This window comes from Heterocephalus glaber, unplaced genomic scaffold, assembly GCF_053883595.1.
Source record: "Heterocephalus glaber isolate CG9 unplaced genomic scaffold, H.glaber_assembly_v1.0 deba00001733, whole genome shotgun sequence".
NCBI lineage: Eukaryota > Metazoa > Chordata > Mammalia > Rodentia > Bathyergidae > Heterocephalus > Heterocephalus glaber.
Window position 1 is genome coordinate 10,949,015 of NW_028258444.1, and position 12,906 is coordinate 10,961,920.

At 37.2% G+C, this 12,906-nt stretch overlaps 1 protein-coding gene across 3 annotated transcripts in view; it reads right to left on the reverse strand.

The window, feature by feature from the left end:
• Positions 1–5,967: 5,967 nt before the first annotated feature.
• Positions 5,968–12,906, reverse strand: part of Gxylt1 (glucoside xylosyltransferase 1) — a 49,822-nt gene continuing 42,883 nt past the window's right edge. For 2 of the 3 annotated variants that reach the window (XM_004874008.4, XM_004874007.4), the window contains one exon: positions 5,968–11,886. In XM_004874008.4, coding sequence (XP_004874065.1) covers positions 11,725–11,886 — 162 coding nt within the window. In that variant the 3' untranslated portion in view covers positions 5,968–11,724. The remainder of the gene's footprint in view (positions 11,887–12,906) is intronic. The other variant, XM_021251561.2, reaches the window with a different exon arrangement.

A 12,906-nucleotide genomic window follows, 5' to 3' on the forward strand; every position in this document is an offset into this window, starting at 1 on the left:
AGAGCTTAGAAAAGACATAGAAATCAGGAATGCGCAACATAGAAAAAACTGGATTCCACTAAACAGATTCAAATAAAATCCAGATTAAAAACTGTACTGAAAGTATACTCAGCAGAGTCAACCAATGTGAAGATAGAATACCAGATTTATAAGACAGGGTTGTGGTTGGCAATCACTGAACGATGGACCTCTTAAAAATAGCAAGAGGGCTGGGGATTTAGCTCAGTGTTTCCACTGCCTGCCTCCCAAGTGCAAAGACTTGAGTTCAATCCCCGGTACAAAAAAAGAAGAAAAAAAAAATAGCAAGAGACAACAACAACAACAAAACCAATCCAATAACTGTTAGATGATGGAGAGAAGATTAACATTAGAATAACTGGAATCAATGAAGAACCAGTACACAGCACAAAGGGGATAAAAAACTGTTCACAGAAGTAACAGCAGAACACTTTCCAAGCAGAGAAAAAGAACTTGGTATACAGATAAGTTAGGCATACAGAACTCCAAATAGTCATGATGAGAAAAAAAAAAAAAAAACTACACCAAGGCATATAATAGTCAAGACTCCAGACATTCAACACAAGAACAAAATATTTAAAGCTATTAGAGAAAAGAAATAAATCACCTATAAAGAAAAACCCATTAGAATCACAGCAGATTTCTCAACACAAACCCTCCAGTCAAAGAGAGCTTGATATGTTAGAAACATTTATTAGGTTAGATCTACTGCAGAAAGAAGGAACTTGCTTTAGATGGGATCTGTCATAACAGGGAAGATGGAATCTATGAAAGGAGACTCAAGAACACGAAGTGGTGGATTTAATGCTAAGAGCAGATGGAAATTCTCTTGTAGATGCTGAGAAGAAACAATCACGTCATTCCGAGGAAGAGGTGCTGGTGGTTTTAGAAAAAACAGGTGTAGAATAGCACAGGAGAGATAGAGTGGATCAGAGAGATATGGCAAAACTGCTGGTAATATGAAGAGCCACTTGAGGTTCACTATCATGAATTTATTTTTTTTTTTGCTTAAATTCTTTTATTGGTACATTTTAGGTATACAATAGGTTTACATTTATCATTGGGTGCTTGTACCTGTGCATGATGTATCTTGGTTCTTATTTTTTCCCCATTACCTGTGCGCCCTTCACCCCCTCCACCCTTCCTTATTTACAGACTTCATTTCCATTTTTTTTCTTTTCTCATAATTTTTCCTTTCCCTTCTTTCCTTTCCCCATCTCCACCCACCAACCCTACCCCTTTGGACCTTTTCCTATTTCAAAGTATCAATTATTCATTTTAATCGTTTTAATCCTTATTTACACTTTCAGTTTCTCACACTAGAGAAACTATTCGGTATTTACAGGTTGTGTCCTATTTATTTCACTTAAGAGTATGGCCTCAATATGCATCCAGTTAGCTATAAATGTCTCTAGTTTCTCGTTCTTTATGGTGGAGTAGTACTCCATTTTATTTTTTAAAAAAATACCTTTATCCAGTTTCCACTTGATGGGCACTTAGGCTGTTTCCAAGCTTTAGCTATTACGAACTGTGCTGCTATAAACATGGGCGCACATATATCGCTGTGGTATGATTCTTTTAATTCTTTGGGGAAGATATCCAGCAGGGGAATAGCTGGGTCAAATGGGACCTCTAGCCCTAGTTCTTTGAGGTATCTCCATACTGATTTCCACAGTGGTTGCACCAGTCTGCACTCCCACCAACAATAGAGAAGGGTTTCTTTCTCCCCACAACCCCGCCAGCATTTGTTATTGGATGATTTCTTAATAACAGCCATTCTTTCTGGGGTGAAGAAGAATCTCAGTGTTGTTATTCATCTGCATCTCTCCAAAGACCAGTGATGTTGAACATTTTTTCATATGCTTATTTGCTTTTACTTCATCTGAGAAATGTCTGTTCATTTCAGATGCCCATTTTTGAACTGGGTCTTTAAATTTGGGGGGGGGTCTAATTTTTTTCAGTTCATTATATATTCTAGATAGTAGTCCTTTGTCTGAGGTACAGCTGCTAACACAGTCATGAATTTAGAGTAGGACCAGTGAGCAGTTTTCTTTTTCCTCCAGCCATCTTTCACTTCATTGGTGGAGATGAAGCACAGGCCCAGAGCTGGATTAAGGTTATGATTTTGCCACATTAGTATGAAAGAGTTGAGGTTGTATGCAAGTAAAGGAGTATGATAGAATGGAATTTAACTTGGTGAAAAAGGGAAGAGAGGACATCAAGGGGATGTGAAGCAGTAGACTGGAGTTTCCATGGAATAGAAAACCTGATGGGAGTCAGAATACTAGAGGAGGTTGTGATCAGAGATACATACATAGAACTGAAATTACAGAGAGATAGTCAGCTGTCAGGCCACAGTTATAAGTGTGACTGTGCACTGCTGAGAAAGAGTACAGAGTTTAAGGTATTTAAAAAATCATGTGTGTTTAATGAAATTAGCTAGAGAATCTGATAGTTGTGGATATGATACTGAACTCAACACTAAAGTTATCATGCAGTAAGTGATAGAATGAATGTCTCATCTCATATCTGAACTATGCCTGCTACAGGTTTCTTCCTATCAACAAACTAGACAACTGAATTTTTGCATGCTAGGCTTCTTATGCACCTTTTCTCTACTATAGAGAAATCTCAAGTCTGATCTCCAGTCTTCATAAAAATTCCCAGTCTCTCCCGTCTTCTGATATTGTTCCTCACAAAGGACCAGATTTCTTGTTCTCAGGATAAAGCCATTCTGTGGGGAATATTTACGGCTTCAGAACAATCACAGGAGTCACTGGCTCTGGAGCCAATACTTTTGTCAGAGGGTCTACTTTATTTTCACACAGTACATACATTCTTCACCAGCTGCCATTTCCGCCACTCTGAAGAGGGAAAAGACATGGCACTTGTGCAGTTTGAGTCTTACTAGAAATGTCATGGCTGGGTTTTAGGGATGAGAATGCTATTGGACTCATGCATTAGGAAGATTTGAAAAGGAGTAATGATGAAGACAAACTAGGTGGTGGTTGGCATAATCTAGATGAGAAAAATGTCTGTCCAGAGACAAATGTCTGTCCAGAGACAGTGGCTGTAGAAACAAGGTAAAGACAAAATGTATTATGGTTTCCAGAATTCACCATCATCTGCCTAACCTGGGGCTTTTGCAGGCAGCTCTCAACCCTCTTGCCTGGCTAACTTTTCCTTTAGAATTCAATACCAATGTACCGCGCCCCCTGCCTCACAAGTGCAAGGTCCCGAGTTTGATCCCCGGTACCCCGAAAAAAAATAAAAAACTGGTTCCAATACCAATGTTACTTTCTTTAAGGAGTATCCTCTCTGCCTCAAGTCCAGCTTAAGCTGACCCATGCAGTTGACATTGTGTTTACCTGTATCAAAGGATATTTTGTTAACTGCCTATTTCTGTGAGTCCCAACAGTGGTCCTCTTGACATGTTCGATTAGGTAATCCTTTGCTGGGGGTGACTAACTTCTGACAATGTTCGGAGGCACTCCTGACCTCTACCCACTACATGCCAGTAGTACCCAACCTCTTCCCTACCCTACATTCCATTCTCCCAGCTAGGTTAATCACATCTCCAGGCATAACTGCCAAATGTGCCCTGGGCTGAAAACTGTCTCCTGCCAAGATCCACTAGTTTAGAATGTACAGTCAAGCCTCTGTACCTGTTTCTCTTCCGTGGATTTACCCAACCACAGACCAAAAATATTTGAAAAAGTAAGTTGGATCTGTACTGATCATGTAGACTTTTTTAACATAGCCTTTACACTGCATTAAGAACTATAAACAACCTAGAGATGATTTCAATTGTATGGGAGATTATACCTAAGTGGATGCACATTCAGGCCATAACTCTTAAGCGAAAATAAATAGGACACACGTGTAAATACTAAATAATTTCTGTTGTGAAAAACTAAAAGTGTAAATAAGAATCAAAATGTTTAACTGATATTGTGAAATAGGAAGAAAAGGTCTAGAGGAATAGGGCAAGTAGGAGGGGAAGGGGAAAGGAAAAAAGGGGGAAAGAAAAAAAATATGAGAAAAGGAAAAACATGGAAACAAAGTCTTTGTAAATAGGGAAGGGTGGAAGGGGTGAAGGGAGGGCAGGGGAATGGGGGAAAAAATAAGAACCAAGATTTTGTAAAGGTACAAGATCCCAATGAGGAATGTAACTATATGGTATACCTAAAATGTACCAATAAACTAAATGGAAAAAAAGAAAATAAATAAATTGTATGGGAGGATGTAGGTTATATGTAAATACCATGCCATTTTATATAAGCCAAGAATCCACAAATTTTGGTAAACAGGGTGGGTCATGGAACCAGTACCTCTCCTACACCAAGGGACAACTATACTATCATTTACCTAACCAATTCCCTACCAGTGGGTATTCAGGTAGTTTCAGTATTTATTATAAAAAGACTTGAGAGTAATGTTTGTGTATGAATCATCAATGATTTCAAAATACAGACTAATAAAAACATTGGACTGAGGGTATGTGATTCATACCACCTTACACTCTCATCTGCAGTTCTTACATAGTAGATTCATTGCAACATTGACAGTATTGAGCTTCCTCTATAAACAAAAACAAAAATATTCATTGCAAGCTTTTAAAACTGACCCTCTGGTTTAATTTTCTTTCACTAGTAATGAGGGTGGACATTCTTGAAGAACTTTATTTAATGCCTTTATAAGTAAATTGTCTGGTATTCAAACCTTTTTCCAAATTTCCCCCAAAATTTTAACAATTAAAATTCATTCAACAAACTTTAGTATCTATCATGTACAGTCATTGTTCTAGGTGACAAAGATACTACAGTAAAAAACGGAAATGGTTTCTGCCCTCAGTGTTTACATTAGAATGCCTTCATGCAACTAAGGGTGGACATGCACTGCTGCATATGGCAGCTACAAGTCACAAGTGGTCACTGGGTGCTGGAAGTGGTGCACGTTTGAACTGAGATGCTGCACATGATCTAAGAGTGTTGATCTAATAGTAAAATGTACAAAACTCAAAACTATTAGATCATAATTATCAGTACAGAATTTTAAAGCAAAAATTAGTCCCTAGAGAAGAAAGAGTACTCTTCTCCAGGTCTGAAATTTGCTTCCTCTTAAAACCACAGCGAACACCTCAGTCAGTAAAACAGAATGGTCTGGCCCTACCCCTTGGCCTCCAGCACCATCAGCCCTGTCCAGAACCCTAGTGCTGCTCCCTTTCCTATGAGGAGCCATTCCTCGAGGAAGGCCACTTTTAACTGCAGGGGCAAATCTTCATGATCTGAACCAATGGGAGAGATTTATTCCTTCGCAAACTGATTTAGAGATAATATTCATATAATTACAAGGGCAAACAAAACTTTCTTCTTATAAAAAAAATGACATATATTTAACCTCTGGCTATTTGCCACCTGGGATGTCTAACGTCACACTGGAGCCACGAGAGGAGAGCTCACAGGGCAAAATGGCAATGGAGAGACAGTTTGGTTGAGACAGGGTCTTGCTAGGTAGGTAGTACAGGCTGGCCTTGAACTATGTAGCCCACGCTGGCCTCGAACTTGCAGCAATCCTCCTACCTCAGTCTCCCAAGTTCTGGGATTACAGGTGTGCACCACCAACCTGGCTGGTATGAAGGTTCTCGATGACATTATTCAGCCACTGAACTAGCCAATCCAGGAAATGGCTTCTGCTTAGACCCCACCTTCTTATCAACCATTCCAACCTAAAAACTATTCATTAATTATTAATTATTAATTAGTACAACTGTTCTTTGTGTTGTTGGTCCTGGGGATTGAGTCCCTGAAGTTGGTTTTTTTGTTTTGTTGTTTTTTTTGGTGCCAGGGATCAAACTCAGGACCTTCCGCTTGCAAGAAGACGGCAGCACCACTGAGCTAAAACCTCAGTCCCTGAAATTGTTTTGACTGTAAAAATAATTCAGATCCATTACTTGAGAAAATTAAACATTTATTGAGTACATGTTTATTTGGTAACAACACAGTTTCTCAATAAAAAGATGAGCTGAATTCCTCCAAAACAGAACAAAGCAATTTCCCGTCCTTCCCAGGTTAGACTCAAATCTATTACCTTATGCTCCTTTTTCGTAACTTTCAAAATACACAAAGCATTTGGAGGAAGATATTCACATTATTCTAAAACCAAAATATTTTAAAATAAAAAGTAGTTTAAACAATAATTTCTAAATATCACAGTATACCATGATACATTCTTCCAGCTTTTAAAACTATTGCTACTTAAAATATTAGTATATTTATGCAAAATACTTGAAAAAAGTGAAACACCTTCTGTCTTTTCCAGTTTCTGATTTCAGGAACAGGTGCAGTTTCTGAGTTCCACCATCTCCTTAACAGATCTTGTGTTATAGCATCCATCAGAAACAACTGGTCAGCTCTCAAATACTGATGGCAATGCATGTTAAACATGCATGTTCTACTAAATTTGCAATGGATGAAGTACTGTAAACAATACTACAAACCTTGGATTATTTTTGCACAGAAAGGTAACAATCCAGTATTCCCTGAAGAAACTTTATACAAAGGCTGAAAACAGATATTGCCCACCATGGACAGTCATTTACTTTTTAGATGGAATATATGTTTTTGCATTCTCTTCACCAATTTTTAAAAGCGTTTGCAATCTTGCTCTACATAAGAATCTTTTCACATATTCCAACTGCAAAAACATAATCAAAGGCTCCACATCAGTTCTCAGATTTGATTTTAAAATCACTGACCACAGATCCTCCAAATACCATTCACAGTACTAGTGGTGAGAAAAATTATTGGCAAAAGGTCTCTTTTTATTTGAAAATTCTAAGGAAATAATCCCGTTAGACATTTGGAGTTTCTGGTAGAGACAAGGTGACAATTTAAACTTTCCAAAGTAAGTCTAACACTGATTTGTACTCAATTTTAAATTGTTCAGACTAGTATGCCATTCTGCAATTGCTAGATATTTGAATAACATCATATTCGCTTTTAGTTTTTTCTTAATTCTTATACCCCTTTTAGATTTTTGTTATGGTCATATACCTTGGTTTCTGAAATTCAGTTTTATGTTCAATGAGTTAAGAAATAATAAACATCAAAACAGTTTAGCCAGACTTTAATAGGCAAAAAGAGGTTGCTTTGGCAATGTATAAAAGATAACTATTACAGTAAAAATTTTTTATTAAATATTAAAATATAAGGCAATTATTAAAGACATTTGAAATTGCATTTAATAAATGGGTAACTGGCCCCACACCTGACATATTGCACCCTACATTTCTTCTCTATTTACTCTAATCAACCAAAGAAGTTATTTTAAAACAACAGATCAGTGGTCTTTCTAAGAACATCTCAGATTCTGATTGCAACTACAGTGTTATTCTGAAAAAGACAACGAATATTTTTTAAGATTTTCCCATTTTATGTCTCTACCATTCCTGTTTTCTTGACTCATTTGTAACAGTTACTGAAAGCATCCTCCTGAAGAATAGTTGTCATCTAAGGCTTAACCTACCATTCAAGGTAGGGCAGTGATTCTCAAGCCTCCTGGGAAAACTGTTGCAAGACATGCCTGGGTCCCCTTCAGACCTAACAAAGCAGTGCCTTCAGGCCTTCCTTTCCTGAATACATGGCTAGTCTCACATAACCCAACATTTGATTTGGCTAAAGCATAAAGTTGAAATGGAAGACATTTGTTTCCACCAGTCCTAGCTCACAAACTGGGATCCAGTAAAAAGACAAAATGTTGGCTCATTTCTTCTAAAAAAATAATTGAGTAACATGACCAAGAAATGTCTCTAGTACCAATAAATCAAACACAGCTGCCTGCTGCTGCCCCTTCCACAGTAGCCAGCAGCGTTCCTGACCCTCAAGGATGAAGGACAGCTGGCAGTGACCTAGTGTAGGGACTATTAGCTCCAAAAGAAAATGTTTCCACCACCTTTCTCTCCATCTCTACTTCTCGTTCTCCCATCTTCGGTTCATCTTCTCTCTTACTCTGTCTTCTGCCATCCTCACTTTAATCCTCTTCTCTTTCCTCTCTTCTCTCTTCCCCTTTCTTTTTGATTATTCAATCACATCATTCTTTTCTTTTCAACTTTCTCTTCTTTAACAATTCTTTCTTTCACAATACAAGCAAATTCATGCTGCGGATGTATGTCAGAAAATAGTCTAAGGCAATGGACCACCAGTGACACTGGTGTGGCTTCATAAACCATGAACAATACTTTCAAATCTATTATCTCTTCTGAGTCTCATTTTCTTATGAGGTTTGAAGGGCAGACTGATTGTACTTAAAACCTAAGGCACAGAGAAGGTTAAATGACAGGCCTGAGGTCCTAGCCAGATCTAGTTCACAATCTGGTCTTCTCATTGCACCAATACCATCTGACTGAGGTAAGATGAGAGAGCAATGTATAAGCAGTAACACTATTTCAGGCTCTGAAGTATCCAGAGAGCTTGGTTACCTTACACAGGAGGAATCACTCTTCATGAGGACAAAAAAAGTATGGGTGTTCTTAAAGTATGAATTATAAAATATATTTTCTAGAGGTTTTCCAAGTTCACTTAAGATGACTACAAATACAAAGTATGACTACATTTTAAAGTCTTTCCACTTTGGTAATACTGTAGCCCAGAGATAATTCTGAAGCTAGACTTATTCTAACACACAGACTCAAAACATACATAATTTATACAAGCTGCATAGATACCTTATGTTTTATGAAAAACTACTTATTCTAAAAATAGGTTCTCCAAGTTGTCTGTCTATAATTTAACCTCACTGAGAACTGTGTTTCTCGGAAATTCTCAAAGAAAAAATTACTTTGCCTAAAGATAAAATTCATTTTCAAACTACTATCGACACTTCTGTGATACTATTTATTTTAGGTAAAAAAGTATACATTTATGGTAAAATGCTCAAGTAAGTTAGGTCTGAAGGGGCCAAATGAAGAGTCTCTGACTGATCCACAAAGCTGACTGCGGAACAGTACTTAAGCCACAGCACAAGTGAGGCCATGGACATATCCAGCTGATTGAACTACAACCAGACTCTTCACTGTCTCAATCAATCACACCAGAGCCCATGAGTCTCCACTCACTGAGAAAACTGAATCTTACAGAATTTACTAATATAAATTCGTAACATCAATAATCCAAACTGGTTCCTCTACTTTCAAAATCACATTTACGGTTTACCAACTATGCCAAGAATTATGGCATCCTAACTTTAAAGTTGGCAAAATAATTTGTTTGTTCCCAAATTAGGGGGTATCAAACTCATGTGAAGTGCTTATTAAAAACAGGATGTAACTTACATTTGCATCCTAGTTCTAACAAACCAACTGAACAACAGCATTTTTTAGACAATCAGCAAAACATGCTTAAGGACTGGTTAGCAGATGAAACCAAAGGACTGTTACTCCTTTTATATATGTTGTGTTTGTAGTTACCAAAACGTTCATAAGCAGTGACTTAAATGTCGCCTGGGCTTTCTTTTAAGATATTTCAGCAAGCTGGCCATGGTGGCACATGCCTGTAATCCCAGCACTTTGGGAGGTTTAGGCAGGAGGACTTCAAGTTCAGCCCAACCTAGGCAACTTAATAACACTTAAGACACCCTGTCTCAAAATAAAAAATAAAAATAAAGAGGGCTGGAGATGTAGCTCAGTGTGATGGTCTGGGTTCAAGCCCCAGTTAAAACACACACACACACACACACACACACACAATCAACAAAGAAAAAAAGAATAAATGAAGCAAATATTGACATACTAGGTATCATGAGATCTGGATGATAAGTACCATTATACTAAGCTCCCTACTTCTGTGTAACCTTTAAATCTTTTCATTAAGAAGATTTTGCAGACTCCATCCTAGACACAAGATATTAGTCTCCAAATGGTGATGGTTCAGAACAGCTGTTTTTAACAAGCTCCCTCCCTCTAGGGTCAGACAGCAATGGTCTCATTTGTGGACCATTAGAAATATATATATATCAGCCAAAGCTTGAAATTTTAAGATTCTCACTTCCTCCTCCTCAGCAAGATGAACTCGAACACATTTCTCACACTCTGCAAAGGAAGTACAGCTCTTGCTCTCTCAGCCGATCAGTCATAAGAGTGCAAGGCTGGTTATCAGGCTCTCTTTTGGGGAGGTCTTGTGAGGAGGGGATCAACTTTTAATTTGCTTTTCCACTCTTCCTCTCTCAGTCTGTCCCTGACTGAACTACAGAAGACAGGAGACAAGAGTACCAACCACTTAATTTCTGCATATCCAGGGTTACACCAAAAACTATCTTTTCAAAGCTAAATCCCACAATTTTCCCAAGTGATTTTCTTTCCTTCATGATGTCCCCTTCTCTATTTAAGCATTAAAATATCAGAGAGAAAAAAGAAGATAACCAAATAGCACACAGCAAAATGAGATGTGTGCTCCAGTATAGCACATACTAAATACTCAGGGCTGTAATTATATTATGTGGATAGCAGGTCAAGAATGGCAAGAGGATTAATATTTTGCTCATCTTCAAGATTAAAAAGTTAACTGTCATTAGCACTCTTCAAAAAAGGAAGATATGCACATTAACCCAATCAAAACTACTTTTCTACAGATATGACAATCTTATTAATCCAAATCACCCATCAAAGGTGTTTAACTTGCTTAAATTGAATCTGTAAATTTGCTTCTTCAAAAAATATCCTACAAAGCCATTTTGAGGTAAAACAGTTTAAATGGACCACTTTTTCCTATTGTGCTGTAACTAAAATTACTGATCACAGGAAGTATATAGCTTATGGATTTTGGTCCACTGCATTTTCCACCATCACATTAGCATTACTATTAAGGTTCTCACTTTATTATCACATAATATATTTTGCTTCCAGAATGCCCAGTAAAGCTGAAAATTTTCACATAAAGTGATCAAAAAATTCTAGATATCTTATAACTGAGATTTGGCAAAACAGTTTAATGCACACAAAATGGAAACTACATTTCTCTTTGTCTCTCACCTCTTCATGCACATACACACATACAAGCACACATGCACCATGCACACAAAAACCTCAACATTTTTACTATTTTTACTTTCTCATACAACTCAGTTTTTAACGTACAGCTTATAGTCTAAAAATAATTTTGAACATGATTGTCACAAAAATATTGTAAAACAGAGATGAAATGCATAAAGGTACACACAGATTGTCAATGATTACATTGGTCACGTCACATTTCTTGAGAAACAGAACCTTTTCTGCTCCTGTAAACAACTTTCTTCTCACATGTATAAAGTGAGGTTAGTGCTGACACATAAACTATTGCTATACTCACAATTTGTGTCTCCACTGTGTAAGAGGGAGCTCCTTCTCTCTCATACCCTACCATCTTACTCACTCCAGGTAAAAGCCAGCAGGGCTCCGCAGTCTGCAAGTTTGGAATAACACTTTCAGCAATAATGGAATGATAGCAAGTAATGTGTTACAAAACATCAGAGATCAAAAATGTCTTCTTGTTGGAGCCCAGGATTTTAACTCATTCTTCATCACATGAATGGTTTTATAACTTCTTCAGGAAAAAAAATTATTCTGGAGATGAATAATTCCTCCCCAGATACTTCAGGGAAGATGATTCCTTCACACATATCCTCTGATATTTTGTTGTTTTCATCCATTTACTTTAGCATTCATAAGAATCACCTTTCCTTGGATGGTCTGTCATAATGGTCTCTTATGCTTTTTGTTAGTTGCTTGATAAATATTTTATAAATTTTCCCACAGTATGTATGCACTGTCTTTTGTAGTTCCAGTTCTAAAGGCTTTAACAGGGAATGGACATTGTAATCTTCAAAAGAACACTGGAAAAAGAAAATAAAAAGCAAAAATACATACAAAAGTTTCATTATTTTCCCAACAATTTCCCCAGTTTAATATTAACCTCCATTCAGTATCTCACAAAAAGTATACATTCAATATTTTCAATGAGTTACACAAAACTATTAGAGAAGGGAGACAGAGATGGTAATTCTCTGAGGGAATCAGGGAAAGCTATTCAGAGAGGGGTTACAGAAGAAGGGCATTCCAACCCAAGGGAAAAACATGCTCAAGGACAGAGAAGAACCACAGATACTGGTGTAGAATGATCATACACTCTGAAGGTATCTGGGAGAAACTATGAAAGCTGGATTTCTTTTTAAAAAGGAGTGGGGGGCCAGCCAAGAATGGTGCCACATGCCTATAGTCCCAACTACTCAGAACCCTGAAGGAAGAAGATTGAAAGTTTTAGGCCAGCCTGGGCAACTCGGTGCCAAACTGACAAAGAAACAATAAGAACATTCCTTTGCATCAAATTCCCATTCCTACCTTCCAAAAATGTCTCTGGTAATAGTGGTGAGGCTAGATTAGAAAGAAATGAGATGGGAGGCCTGGAGGAGAAGAATGCATTATGACAATATAGCTCTGCATTTCCCAAAGAGCCCTATTACACAGAAGGCTCCCAAAGATAAAGATATTTGAGAACTGCTATTTGTATTCTTCAGAGGGATTCATTGCGGCACATGAAAAGGTCTAAAAAGTAAACCAGGAAATACATCTGTTGAATGATGACTAGCCCATTATTTTCAAAATGTATTTTTGACAAGCTTCTTCATTTTGTTTTTTTACTACAAAATATATAAATATCCTAAGGAATATATTTGGGAGTGTTGTAGTTAAGCAGAAATAATTTGTGATCTTAGTATTTTCAATCAGATTTATTTTTGATTTAGTATTTTCAACTAGGTATATTTTCAATTAAAAAGATGGATGGGTGTTGAAAATAAAACATTTTACATAAAAGTATGAAGTCAGTTAAAAATCCAAAACTACAAAGGAAATTC